The following is a 14,607-nucleotide window of genomic DNA, read 5'->3' on the forward strand; positions in this document are numbered from 1 at the left end:
AGGGTGAGGTTCAATTAGGACAACAGGGAAATTTTGGCAAAACATGAAATGACGGAGGACTGAGAAAGAAGAAGGGCAAGGAACATATCACTGGGCAAGTATGTAGGGCCGTTTAAGTGGTAAAAGGATTTTGAAGGAATGAGGCATATGGCAGAGTAAGAAATGCTAAAAAGGTGGTAGAGGTGCCAGGCCAAATAGGACCTGGTGATGAGTGCCACGCTTACAATGCTAACATTTAATAAAGTCCCAGAGAACAAGAGACTGATCTACATTGTGGATAATGTGCTCCTTTTTAGAGGGTGATGTGAAATAGCAGGAAACTCGTAGAGTTGGTCAACGAGCAGGAACAGACTTGACCAGGTTGCAGTCCGATGTCAATATTTATTGACTGATCGCTGTGAAAAGCCTTGGTTATTTCACTCCGACTCGTGGCCCCGTTTAGCTGTGGGCGCAAATCCCTTAATGGTCACTAAATTTCACAAACCATCAGAAATGCGATTTGTGTAGGTGGTCTTCTCCTCCTCTTCTTCCCCCTCTCTCGCTCTTTAACCCCCCTCCCCCACCCCACCGTAATCAGGTTCATACCCTCATATATTTTAATACATTTAAATGTAATTACTGGGCTTGGTGCAGTAGTATCCACCCGCAACTTGCAAACCCTCCCCCTCCCAACCACTGTGGCGTGATGGGTGGGAGAGGAGTAGTGAGGTGGTTGCCAGCGTATGGGGAGCCGAGAAACCGGCAAGGCCGGAGGGGAAGAGAAGAGAGTGGAGACCCCCGACCCTTGTGAAGGGCGAGGATAAGAGGGGAGGGCATATTTCTGTGAGCGCGCTGGGGAGGTGGGGTGTGAGTATAAGAGGGGAGGGCATATTTCTGCGAGTGCGCTGGGGGAGGGGGGGTGGTTGCCAATGTGGATGATGGAGGGGGAGCCTTAAATTTAACTTCGAGATCAGGCTGAGAATTCTGGCTTTGCTGCCGTGTTTAGGCCTCACCCCACCAGCTGGCTGTGTCATCCTTGCCAGCACTCAAATAGTACAGAGTACTGTTAAATCAGGCATGAAAAGGTAACTGTGAAGCTGGCGAGTTTCAGTGTTGGATAGGGTGAGAAAAACTGTGCAATTTCCAGCTTGACAGATGCACCCTATATAAATGAAAATGGTTGTCATTGACTGGTTCATTCAAAGGGGAACAAACCTTAAGTCGCACCCTGCATATATTCTCCCTGAACCCTCCCCCTCAATTTAGATATTAGATCACATTTTACAGCACAAAACAAGCCATTCAGCCCAACAGGTCTATGATGGTGTTTCTGCTTCTCATAACAGGATATCAATTTAATCCCAGAAGCATCGCAATTCAAGTCTCATTAGCTGGGATTACTGGATGATATTTCTAAGTCTCAGCAGTATGAGATCACTGGTCACCCATAATACTAAACTGGTGCTCACAACCTACAAAGAGTGTGTGGAATCACACAGCAGCAAAATGGTATAAATCATCAAGAACCAACTAAAATTTGGGAACTGAAGAGAGGAAAATATTCGCCGTCAGTTCTACTTTCACCAACCACTTGCTGTGGGATGGCAACATGGAGATCAACCAAAACTGCAGCTTCTTTTATTCCATACTTTCTGAAACTGAGCTTTAAAATGATGGCTAAAAATTGATTAAGTAACATCACACAAACATTCTCGTGTCACATCAACTGTTTTAAGTATTTCTCTTACTTGGTTTCCTGGAGAACCTCCAGCAGCTGCTTTTTGGTAATTGCATCTTCTGTTGTATTTCCAGTGTACAAATCGACAATTGAACGTTCAAAATACAGAGCTACTTTGGACAAAGCTCTCAGTTGAATTAAGTACAAAAAATAAAGGTTTTTCAACCTTCTTGGACCTTCTCCTTTTGTTTCAATCGGATGAAACCGAGATTGGAATTCTTCTAAGTTTGGTCCCCATCGAGTTCTTCCCCATCCATCTGAAACAACACGTCAGATAATAGCTAAAGTGATTCAGGCAAAACGGTCGATTCTGTTAAAACGTGAGAGAATTGATTAGATTAAAAATTTATTGTTACAGATCAAAGGATGCACATAATTTTGCAGTGCACGAAGGCAATAACCATCTTTTAAGGTACAACTTGCATTTACATCACAGCGTACCACACTTTTCAATCCAGCAGCCATTGCTCAATTAAAAGGCACGGTTGGCATCATTAACAGCTATTGCTCTTCCAGTTGTAAGGTGGTACGGTGGCGAGGCTGAATAATTACCCAATGTTATGATGGAAATTTGCAAACCTGCATTCCTTTTCCAAAATAAATGATTCATGATTACAAGTTATCATTTTCGGAAATGGAAAGAGAAGGCGATTACGACAGTAAAAGATTTGTTTCTTGGGGGTCGATTTGCAGGATTGAAGGAGCTGGAAGCGAAGTATGGGCTGGAGCAGGGGGAAATGTTTAGACACATGCAGGTTTGAGATTTTGCCAGGAAGGAGATACAGAGTTTCCTGGTGGAGCCGGTCTCCACATTGCTGGAGGAGGTGCTGATGACAGGGGGACTGGAGAAGGGGGTAGTGTCAGCGGTTTACGGGGCTATTTTGGAAGAGGAGAAGGCATCATTAGAAGGGATCAAATCAAAGTGGGAGGAAGAGTAGGGAGAGGATAAGGAGGGGTTCTGGCGTGAGGTGCTCCGGAGAGTGAACACCTCCACCTCGTGCGCAAGGTTGGGGCTGATACAGCTGAAGGTGGTATATAGAGCACACCTCAAGGGAGAGGATGAGCCGGCTCTTTGAGTGGGTAGATGATGTGTGTGAACGTTGCCGGGGGGGGGGGGGGGGGGGGGGGCACCGCTAATCACGTTCATATGTTTTGGTCCTGTCCAAAGCTGGAGGATTACTAGAATGAGGTTTTCAGGGTAATCTCTAAAGCGGTGCACGTGAAAGGGGACCCGGGCCCTCGGGAGGCCTTATTCGGGGTGTCCTGGAAACGGGTGCGGAGGCAGGGTGCCTTCGCCTCGTTGGTCGCCTGAAGGCGGATCCTGTTGGGATGGAGAGCGACTGGTGCCCTGGCGTGGCGGGGGGACCTGTTGGAATTCTTGACTCTTGAGAAGGTTAAGTTTAACTGAGGGGAAGGATGGAGGGGTTCTACAATTCATGGGCGTTACTCATTATGCACTTTCAAGAATTGGATATCATCGAACATGGTGGTGGTGGTTTGGGGGCGGGTGGAGAAGAGAGAGAGAGAGAGAGAGAGAGAGAGAGAGAGAGAGAGAGAGAGAGAGAAGAGAAAGGACCATGAAATAATTTAAATAAATTTATCCTGTCGAAGATTTTCTTGGTAAATTTCCAAATGGACAGGAAATATTGGTAGCCTATTTATCCAATAAGGTGAGTTGGGAACATAGGAGCAGGAGTAGGCAATTTGGCACCTAAAGCCTGCTTCATCATTCAGTTAGATGAGGACTGATTTTCCCTTGGTATCTTTTATCAAGCCTGGTCTTGAATAGATTCTTTTTTTTTTTTTCCTTATAAATTTAGAGTACCCAATTCATTTTTCCAATTAAGGGGCAATTTAGCGTGGCCAATCCACCTACCCTGCACTTCTTTGGGTTGTGGGGGTGAAACATGCGCAAACACAGGGAGAATGTGCAAACTCCAGAGCCGGGATCGAACCTGGGACCTTGGCGTCTTTAGGCACCAGTGCTAACCACTGCACCACCGTGCTGCTCCATCTTGAATATATTCAATGACTGCATCGCCACAGCCCTATGGAGTAATGAATTCCAAAGATCACCACCCACAGACTAAAGAAATGCCTCATTTCAGTCCTAAATGGCCTACATCTTACTGAGAGTGTGTCCGTCCACTGGTTCCAAGCCTCTGCCCAGCCCGGAGACCCTGTTGAGCTCTGTAAGAATTTGTACACTTCAATGAGATCACCTCTCATTCTTCTAAACTCGACAGGCCCAGTCTACTTAAATCGCTCGTATCCTGCCATCAAAAAATTTTTAGGACTGAAATGAGGAGAAATTTCTTCACCCAGAGTGGTGGTCCTGTGGAATTCTCTGCCACAATAAGCATTTGAGGCCGAAGCATTGCATGCTTTCGAGAAGGAACATCAATACCTATTGCACCTACATGCTTACTTCCAGCAACTGGTGTACAAGGGCACCCAGGAGCAGCACGGTAGCATTGTGGATAGCATAATTGCTTCACAGCTCCAGGGTCCCAGGTTCGATTCCGACTTGGGTCACTGTCTGTGCGGAGTCTGCACATCCTCCCAGTGTGTGCTTGGGTTTCCTCCGGGTGCTCCGGTTTCCTCCCACAGTCCAAAGATGTGCAGGTTAGGTGGATTGGCCATGATAAATTGCCCTTAGTGTCCAAAATTGCCCTAAGGGTAGGATGGGGTTACTTGGTTATGGGGATATGGTGAAGATGTTGACCTTGGGTGCTCTTTTCAAGAGCCGGTGCAGACTCGATGGGCCAAATGGCCTCCTTCTGCACTGTAAATTTGATCTATAATTCTATTATTGCACATTTTTCTTTCTCAATCTAAAACCATTCAGGTAATGATGTGCCTTCCTATTTTTTGCTACCAAAGTGGATAACCTCACATTAATCCACATTATACATCTACCATGCATTTGCCCACTCACTCAACTTGGGGATAATGGAATCAAAGGATATGGGGGGAAGAGAGGGAATAATCCTCAGGCTTACTACTGTTTTTAAAGCACCTTTAACTTCTCTTGTTAGCCATGGTTGGATTAATTTTCCTGCTAGATTTCTGTGCCTTTAAGGAACATAAATTTGTTGTAGACCGTGTATTAATTCTTTCAATGCTACCCATTGCTTGTTCTATCATCTTACCCTTAAAATCATAGAATCATAACATTTATAGTGCAGGAGGCATTTTGGCCCATCGAGTCCACACCGGCCCTGGGAAAGAGCACTCTACCTAAGCCCATACCTCTACCCTACTCCCACACCCCCACCCTATCCCCGTACCCCCACCTAACCATTTTTGGACACCAAGGGCAATTTAGCATAGCCAATCCACCTAACCTGCACATTTTGGACTGTGGGAGGAAACCGGAGCACCCAGAGGAAACCCACACAAACACGGAGAACCTGTGCAGACTCCGCACAGACAGTGACCCAGGCCAGGAATTGAACCTGGGACCCTGGAGTTGTGAAGCAACTGTGCTAACCACTATGCTACCGTCTACCCACAGTCACTTTGTCCCTCATACCATCATAATCTAGTTTTGGATTGAATTACATCACCTTCAAACTTCATGTTATGCTCACTCTACTCGAAAGTCTGCTTCATAACAAGATTAATTAGCCCTTTTCATTGCAATATCAGATCTAAAATAGCCCGTTTTTAATTTGTGGAAAGTCATTTTGTATACACTGTAGAAATTAGTTCTCCACAACATCAGGCCAATTAGGTTTACCCAGTTTACATGTGGGTTGCGGTCATTACTGTATTACCCTGGTTACATGTATTTCTAATTTCCTGATTTATACCAACCAAGCCCTACATTAACACTACTATTTGGTGGCATACAAGCAAATCCTACTAATATTTGCTATTTCTTGCTTCTTCTTCGCTGCCCCCAAACTGATGACACATTTTGATCTTCTGATTGAAGATCCTCTGATTGAAGATTCCATCCTTTATTAACAGTATGACCCCCACCTCCTCTTCCCTTTTGTCTATCCTTTCAAAATGTCAAATATCCTTGAACATTTCATGGCAATTAGGTCATATTTGTTTACTTTCATTGTACTGTCAATTCATTGACCTTATTGCGACTGCAGCGTGCATTCAGATGGTGTCTTTAACTGTCCTTTTATTTTTGCATTTCTCGCCTTACCTGCAGGTGCATTCTTAAGGTTGTATGCTGTGTTTCTTCCTGTCATACTCTGATCCCCATGTCCCTTTTTTGCTATGTTGCATTTGTGCCATCTCCTTCAATCTATCACATCCTCTTAAACTTAATTCTTCAGCCCACCATTTATTTTATACTCTAGTTATACAACCTGCCAGAACACTGGTCCTAGCATGGTTCAGGTGAAGACTGTACTGACAGTACAGCTCCGAATTTATTTTTTAAATATATTTTTATTCAAGGCATTTTCACATTTATATGCAAAATATCAGAAGAACAACAAAACTCAATAAACAACCACAACCCGCCTGCCCCGACACCAAACCCCTGCCAGATGCCGCCTTCCCCATTTTAACCCCTGTAACAGCCCCGCCCATCCCTCCCCTGCTGACCCCTCAATCTGCCTTAAAGAAATCGATAAACGGCTACCACCTCCAGGTGAGCCCCTCTGCCAACCCTCGCAGAGAGAACGTGACCGTCTCCAGCCTCAGGAATTCTGCCAGGCCGCTCACCCACACTCCCACTTTTGGCGGCTCCGAGTCCCGCCACCCGAGCAAAATCCACCTCTGGGCTATCAGGGAGGCAACGGCCAAAACAGCGGTCTCTCTCACCCTCTGAACTCCCAGGTCTTTCGACACTCCAAATATCGCCAACTCTGGATTTGGAACCACCCCACACCCAATATTACGTCCAAGAACACCTGGCAGAACCCTCCCAAGTCTTGGACACGCCCATGATTCACAGGGACCCCCACCCCCCCACCCAATCCTTTAACCCTGCAAAGAACCTACTCATCCTCGCCACTGTCATACGAGCCCTATGTACCACCTTAAACTGGATGAGGTTTAACCTCGCACATGATGAGGACACGTTCACCCTCTGTAAGGCCTCCACCCACGCCTTGGCCCCACTTCCCATCACACTTGCGCTAATGTCTTCCACCAGGTCTCCCTCACACTTCATCAATTCTTTATAGATATCCGACACCTTCCCTTCACCTATTTCACGGACAGCACCTTGCCCTGCAACCCCAGGGGCAGCAGCCCAGGAAAAGTCAGCACTTCTTTCCTCACGAAGTCCTGAACCTGCAGGAACCCAAAGACTTTCCCCTGGAAAGACTCACACACTTCCTCAAAGTCCTCCAGCGCCGCAAACGTGCCCGCTACAAACAAGTCCCCAAAGTGCTCACTCCCCGCCTGTTGCCACCCCCTAAACCTTGCATCCAGCCCCACCAACATACACCTATGATTATCGCAGATTGGTGCCTACACCGAGGTACCCTCAACCCAAATGCTGCCTCCACTGCTCCCACACCCTTCGGGCTGACACCATAATTGGGCTCACTAAGTACCTGGTTGGCGAGAACGGTAAAGGTGCCAACAATAAAGTCATCAAAAACTCATTCCCCTACACAATGACCCCTCCCCCATAGCCCATTTCCTCATCATTGCAATGTTCACTGTCCAATAATAATTTATCATATTTGGCAAAATCAGCTCCCCAACCCCCGCTCCAAAAAGCCCGCCGCACCCGCAGGGTGGGGGACAAAAGCTTCCCCGACCACACAAACCGGAGATTGACCTTCCTAAAGAACGACTTGGAGACAAAAATCGGGAGGTTCTGAAACAGAAACCTTGGCAGCACCGTCATTTTCAACTGTCTGCACTTACCCTGCCAGCGGCAGTACATCACACCTCTTAAAATCCACCTTCATCTGCTCCACCAGTCGAGCCAAGTTATGCAGCTGCACAAAGCTCCATAGCACCTGGATACCCAAATACCTGAAACTAGCCCCCACCACCCTAAATGGCAACTTCCCCAGTCTCCTTTCCTGCCCTCTGACATTAATCGGGAACATCTCACTCTTTCCGGTGTTCAATTTATATCCCGAACACCAGCCAAATTTCCCGAAAATCTCCATAATACCTACAATGCTGCCCACCGGGTCCGAAATGTACAATTATAGGTCGTCCGCGTACAGCGAGATCGTATGCTCAGCACCCCCCCACCCGCACAAGCCCTCTCCAATTCTCTCGACACCCTAAGCGCCATTGCCAATGGCTCTTTCGGCAAGACGAAAAGCAACGGGGAGAGTGGGCACACCTGCCTTGTCCCCCAGTGCAGCCCAAAGTACCCAAATTCACTCGATCTGCATGCTCGTAACCAGCACCTTATATATCAGCCGGACCCAATCCACAAACCCCTGCCCAAACCGTCCCAGCACCAGATCAAAAGCCTTCCCGCGTACATTGCCACCACTACCTCTACCTCCTGCCCCTCCAAAAGCATCATAATTACATTGAGTAGGTGGCGGAGTGGTTAGCATTGCTGCCTCACGGCGCCGTGGTGCCAGGTTCGATTCCGGCTCTGGGTAACTGTACATGTGGGGTTTGCACATTCTCCCCGGTTTGAGTGGATTTCACCCCCACAATTCAAAGATGTACAGGCTAGGTGGATTGGCCACACTAAATTGCCTCTTAATTGGAAATAAAATGAATTGGGTACTCGCAATTTAAAAAAAATTAATAATTAGATTGAGTAGCCTCCATACATTCACAGACAATAGCCGGCCCTTCACAAATACAATCTGATCCTTGCCCATCACCCCGGCACAGAGTCGTCAATCCGCGATGCAAGCACCTTCGTCAATAACTTGGCATCTACATTCAATAGTGATATCGGATATTATGACCCGCTCTGCTCTTCTTTAATTTATCCTTCTTTAAAATCAGGGAGGTGGAAGCCTGCAACAATGTGCTGGGTGGGTGGGGGTTCCCCCCTCACACAGCTCCCATTTTCTCTAGTACTGGTGCCAGAGGAAACAAAACTCATGTCACGCGTATCAACCTTTGAGCGACGCATTGAACTACTCTCTAATCTGACTCCCTAGGTCAATTTGCTCATAGTTCAAGTGTCCTCGAGGTTCTGCTTTTTCCAATTTGCTCCTATCTGCTTATAAAGTAAAAGTCACTATAGTCCCAGATGACTATAGGCTGGTTTCCCCTTTGAGGGGTAGAGCTGACTGGTGGCGATTTGACCATAGGAGTACAAGACCTCAGGCGAGGGGCAAGGCTCATGAATAACCTCAGCCGATACAAGAATTGAATCCGCGCTTTTGGCATTGCTCTGTATCAAGAACCAGCTGTCCAGGCAACTGAGCTAATCAGCCCCTAGCTGCTTATACTCTCTCAGTAGCACGGTAGCATAGTGTTTATTACTATGGCTTCACAGTGCCAGGGTCCCAGCTTCAATTCCTGGCTTGGGTCACTGTCTGTGTGGAGTCTACACGTTCTCCCCATGTCTGTGTGGGTTTCATCCGGGTGCTCTGGTTTCCTCCCACAGTCCAAATATGTGCAGGGTTATGTGGATTAGCTATGCTAAATTGTCCTAAGTATTTGCTCTTGAACTAATTAGGGGGAGGAACTGCAGGTATCAATTATCCTTGGGTCAGTTAATGAAAATATCTAGCAGCCATATCCCACCAGACGTGAAATCTGACACAGAATTTGCATCCTAATACATTACATTTAAAATTCACATGGTGAAGCATGCTGCAGGTTAACCAGCAAATAGCTCTCTCTGGCCTGAATGAAATATTTCAAATATTTAAATGAGGAAATTATTTGTACGTACCATCAAGGAGATACTTTGCACTGAGATGTAGATTGATACTTGCATGGAGCCCTGAAATAAGCCTGTAAAATACTCTCTTTTCAAGGCACAGACCTACAAATGAAAATTTGCATCATCAGCAAAATCAGAGTACAGCTCATTTACTTTATAGCGTAGATAAATTTAGTATTTTATTTACAAAATATACAAATCTATCTTCACATTAAACTGCAAGGCTTCTGATATTTCAGCTTAGGAGAGTTCTTTAAAGAAATTAAAGTTGTAGATCAGAATTATCCATATCTTTCATCACCTGTTTCATTAACTTCAGTATCTCAGTACCTGCAACCAATCTTTTTTTTGTAAGAAAAACATCTCTCCACATAACCCACTTAAGTAAGATTCCTTAACCCACTTATTCCCTACTAAGATACATCATAGGACAGTTTACATTTTGCTAAATCTACTACCTTAGAAAGCTTCCACTGTAGGTTTGACAAATAATCACAACCACAAACTTAGCTTTTTGTCCTATTTGAATCACAACTTAGGTGCTTGGGCCCTTCAGTGGAGGCAAGGATATCTTAACTAGTGACATGATGCCTCACTCTTACAGGTTACCAAAAACTAGGTGTTGAAATATTATGGTTTAAGGTTTTATTTGATAAATAAAAAAATTTACATTAGGAATTTTGTTGTACAGAAGGTACAAAGCTGGCATTTTTGTGCATGCACGATCGGGCCGGGAGTGTCCGGCATGGTTTGTTTTTTTTGGGAGGGGGGTAGTAGTTTTGGGAGCCTCAGTAAAGCCTGGGAGAGGAGGAGGAGGGGGGGGGGGGGGGGGCGTACGACAGCACTGTTGCTTCACAGCTGCATGGTCTCGGGCTTGATTCCAGGCTTTGGGTCACTGTCTGTACAGAGTCTGCACCTTCTCCCCATGTGTGCGTGGGTTTCCTCTGGGTGCTCTGGTTTCCTCCCACAGCCCAATGATGTGTAGATTAGGTGGATTGGCCATGCTATATTGCCCCGAATGTCCAAAAAGATTAGGTGTGGTTATTGGTTAACAGGGACAGAGTGGATGTGTGTGCTTAAGTTGGATGCTCTTTCCAAGGGCCGGTGCAGACTCGATGGGCTGACTGGCCTCCTTCTGCACTGTAAATTCTATGAGATCAGGACGCCACAATCTCTCGCTACACTGGGGAGCTTCTGTGAGCAGATCTCCCCACTGTACAAAACGGGGCTGTGTGTGGTCTTGGCCGCGCTTTCCCCGTTCAGGTGCCTTATACAATGTGAGTGGTGTTGAATAGCCATCTGTTTCTCAGCACTGTGAGCACCGGGAAACACGTGGTTAAACCTGCTCGCCAGGGGACTTTGTTCTCTTTTGGGAGAGTCATGCCCAAAATGACGGCAAGCTTTCAATGTTTCAAAGGCTTTTAAGCAGAGGTTTCAATCATAAAACTTTGGATACCTTCCGGATATTGGTATTAAGACAATGCAAGACTCTTCAGAAAATAGAAGGGTCATGTGCAAATTGTAAAGATCTATGAGGATTCCTTGCGGCCTTATTACACCTAATCGACTGTAAAGTCCCAGGGATATGAACGGGTGGCACCGAATTGTATGCAATTTATTTTGAACTGAATCCATCAACAAAGCCTTTGAACTTGTAATAATTAATAGAATGCAATTTGTCTCTGTCTTCGTCACCTGTTCCATTATGATTATAAAATACATGGTTGAGCACCTGCTGAACCATGGAAGTTCAGCGCGTAGATATGGGTGCATTAGGAAACCACACAAAAATGTCGGCTGAATTTCTCTATTTACATTTTCATTTTGCTGGTCAAACAGCCCAACTAGGCTAGTCCAGATAGCTTTAACAGAATGGATTTTCCAAACATTTCATATACATATGCAGTTATTACCTTCCAACCACTTGTAGAAAGATTCACCTGTGGATATAAAAACAAATCACTATATATGACAAAAGATATGAAACATGCTACCATACTCAATATAACCGAAACTCAATAGAATTCCACCCATTTTTTCCTCCTCTCCTGGAGGCATAATCTCGTACTGGAGTTTGCATTACTTGCATCAGATCATTGGAAGCTTACCAAAAGATCAATGTGTGTAAGCCAAGACAAAGTGCTGGCAGACTATCTGTGTGGAACATCACAGTTGAGTTTAAAGCTGTTCTTACTGAATGTATACGTGTCGCTTCCAGCAAAAGCCAATGAACACCAACCAATAGTAGGAACCCTAATTTTCCACTCCCTAAACCAGAGGCACTTGAGATCAGTTAAAACATCGTCACTGCCACTCCAGGTGAGATTAGCAAATTTAGCACAATTCAGTGATTAAATCAGAAATTTTCCTGGTCTGCACAGCTTTTATCACATCAATCAGACTATTAGAACATTTACCCAAGTCACCCTGCATGATAAATCCATACAATTTCTTTGAAAGCTGTCAAGGGTGCAAAGAAAGCACTTTTCATCAATTTGCAGTGCTGTACACCACAGTCAGTATTTACAAAGATCTTTTTAAAATTTAGGTAACCCAATTCATTTTTTCCAGTTAAGGGGTAATTTAGCGTGGCCAATACACCTACCCTGCACATCTTTAGGCTGCAGGAGTGAAACACATGCAAACACAGGGAGAATGTGCAAACTCCACATGGATAGTGACCCAGGGCCAGGATCGAACCTGAGACCTCGGTGCCATGAGGCAGCAGCGCTACCCACCGCGCCACTATGCTGCCCAGTATTTACAAAGATAACCCGCTTGTTTAGATGCTTGTTCTTCTTTTAATTTTTTGAATTAAGGGGTAATTTAGCATGGCCGATCCACCTACCCGGCACATCTTTGGAATGTGGGAGTGAGACCCACAGACACGGGGACAACGTGCAAATTCTACACGGAAAGTGACCTGGGGCCGGGATCGAACTCGGGTCCTCGGCACCATGAGGCAGCAGTGCTAACCACTGTGCCACCCATGAATACCTTGTTCTAGTGCAGATTATTTTTTAAACTTCAGTTATGGGCAACTCTGATCTATAAATGGAATGTACTGGTAAATTGTAAGCAAATTTATTTTTAGCACTGCTACCTCATGGCGTTGAGGTTTGATCCAGGCTCTGGATCACTGTCCGTGCGGAGTTTGCGCATTCTCCCAGTGTTTGTGTGGGTATCGCCCCCACAACCCAAAGATGTGCTTGATAGGTGGATTGGCCATGCTAAATTGCCCCTTAATTGGAAAAAATGAATTGGGTACTCTAAATTGAAAAAAATAATTGTGAGTAAATTTACAAAGTATAAATAAATTCCATCCATCACAGGTGAACCTTTTTTAAGTTGCATTTTAGTAAGAAAATGCTAAATATCGGAATTTTAAATGGCTAAAGGAGAGGTTACATTTACAGGTTAACAAATGTTTCATTTAATGCACAATAAAATTGAATTCTGAATAATTTTTGATTTAATTTAGGGCAAATAGTTTTACCCACCATTTATAGGCCATATACTTCTCTTTTTTAAAAAAGTGGACACAAAAGTGTTTTCCATTGCAAACCAAATTGCAGAAGTGGAATAAACCAAATTAATTCACACATATTTATATCCATCCCGGCTGCTCTTACCATCATCATTTCCTAAAGAGAGAAAACAAATGTTTAACAATAAATTTCAGGCAATTAAAACCATTTAAAAATATTTACAAAAGAAAATCAACATATAAAAATAAAAACATTAGCTTGTGTATAAGTATGGAGTTAGACCATCTTAGTTGGTATTTGGTTACCTCTGGTTAGAAAGTTTTGGGCTTCAGTTTCACTGCGACTTCAGGTTGCAATCTAGGTTGGCTTTCCAGTGCAGCACTGAATGTGTACTGCAATATTACAGGAGCCATTAAACAAAGGCCTGTCTACCGCTGCCAGTTATTTAGGGGTCAAGAGGGACCCATGTTACTATTTGAAGAACACTCAGTGTTGTGGCCAACATTTTCCCCTCAAGGTCACTAAAAATAGATTAGCTGATCATTCATCTTGTTGCCATTTGTGTGATATTGCTGCGTGAAAAACAACTTACGCTTAAACAAATTAGTGCGCTTCCAAGTGAGTTAGTTTACGTGAAATTTTTTGACAGACAGAGACAACGGAGATACTTTATGTAAATACAATTGTTTTGTTTTCTTGCTATGCTTACTGATTCAGTTACGATCAGTAACCTTTGTTGTAAAGTGGACGAAATATGAAATTCCAGGTATTTACCAAGAGAATAAAATCACAAGATTCCACGATTTTAAACATCATAAGAATTTTCACTACACAAAAGTTAACAAAGCCAGAAGTCAATACAATCCATCACACTCTATTGTCCAGAATTAACATGAGGTAAACATGAATTAATGACAACTGTGGTCAAACACACAAACTGTACTTTAAATGGCATAAACAACAAAGACAGATCCCACACATTTTCTCAGCAACCGAGTCAGCATTCACAGCCACGACCTTTAATCTCAGTCTTCCTCATGAGGGGATATCACTCATGTATAACCTTTGATTTCCCTCAACAGCAGTTCCAAGTTAGCCTGGAAGCTCTCTTGCTTCTTTTTCCTGCAATTGTAATTACTTAATTCAAGACTGCGTCCCACTGGATTAGCCAGGCAGAACCCCTGCATCGCGCTGTTTGTACAATTCCAACTAGTTAGCTGTACTGGGCAGGCGTCCACTGGTCAACTACTTCTTTCTGCCCCCAACAACCAGCTTCACAGAACAGACAGCCTCACTTCAGCTTCACGGAGCTATCAACTGCCCCTTGACTTTGAGCCCCAATTCCTCAAGGGACTCGGAGTCTCAACTGCATGGAGCTAAGGACAGCACTTCAGCTGCTGCCTCAGCTCCAGACTAACCTCATCACATGGGCCAATTGTTCTGCCCCCTCCCCAGATCCCATGGTCGCATTTCAGTGCCAAAATCCCAGCTGTCAAAAGGGGACCATGCAAGCGAGGTCCCTGCACTGTGCTCCTGTGCCGGTAAAAAGCACAGGAAACAGATTTCCTCACAGTCATTTGAATACATAGTTACCACAT

The 14,607-nt window shown here is 44.7% G+C and overlaps 1 protein-coding gene across 4 annotated transcripts in view; it reads right to left on the reverse strand.

The window, feature by feature from the left end:
* ero1b (endoplasmic reticulum oxidoreductase 1 beta) overlaps positions 1 to 14,607 on the reverse strand; it is a 140,999-nt gene that overhangs the window by 42,153 nt on the left and 84,239 nt on the right. For 3 of the 4 annotated variants that reach the window (XM_072498525.1, XM_072498521.1, XM_072498523.1), the window contains exons 9-12: positions 13,154 to 13,165; positions 11,435 to 11,461; positions 9,531 to 9,623; positions 1,728 to 1,974 (exon numbers count right to left, since the gene is read on the reverse strand). In XM_072498525.1, the coding sequence (XP_072354626.1) occupies positions 1,728 to 1,974; positions 9,531 to 9,623; positions 11,435 to 11,461; positions 13,154 to 13,165 (379 nt within the window). The remainder of the gene's footprint in view (positions 1 to 1,727; positions 1,975 to 9,530; positions 9,624 to 11,434; positions 11,462 to 13,153; positions 13,166 to 14,607) is intronic. The other variant, XM_072498522.1, reaches the window with a different exon arrangement.

This window comes from Scyliorhinus torazame, chromosome 4 (genome assembly GCF_047496885.1).
Source record: "Scyliorhinus torazame isolate Kashiwa2021f chromosome 4, sScyTor2.1, whole genome shotgun sequence".
Lineage (NCBI taxonomy): Eukaryota > Metazoa > Chordata > Chondrichthyes > Carcharhiniformes > Scyliorhinidae > Scyliorhinus > Scyliorhinus torazame.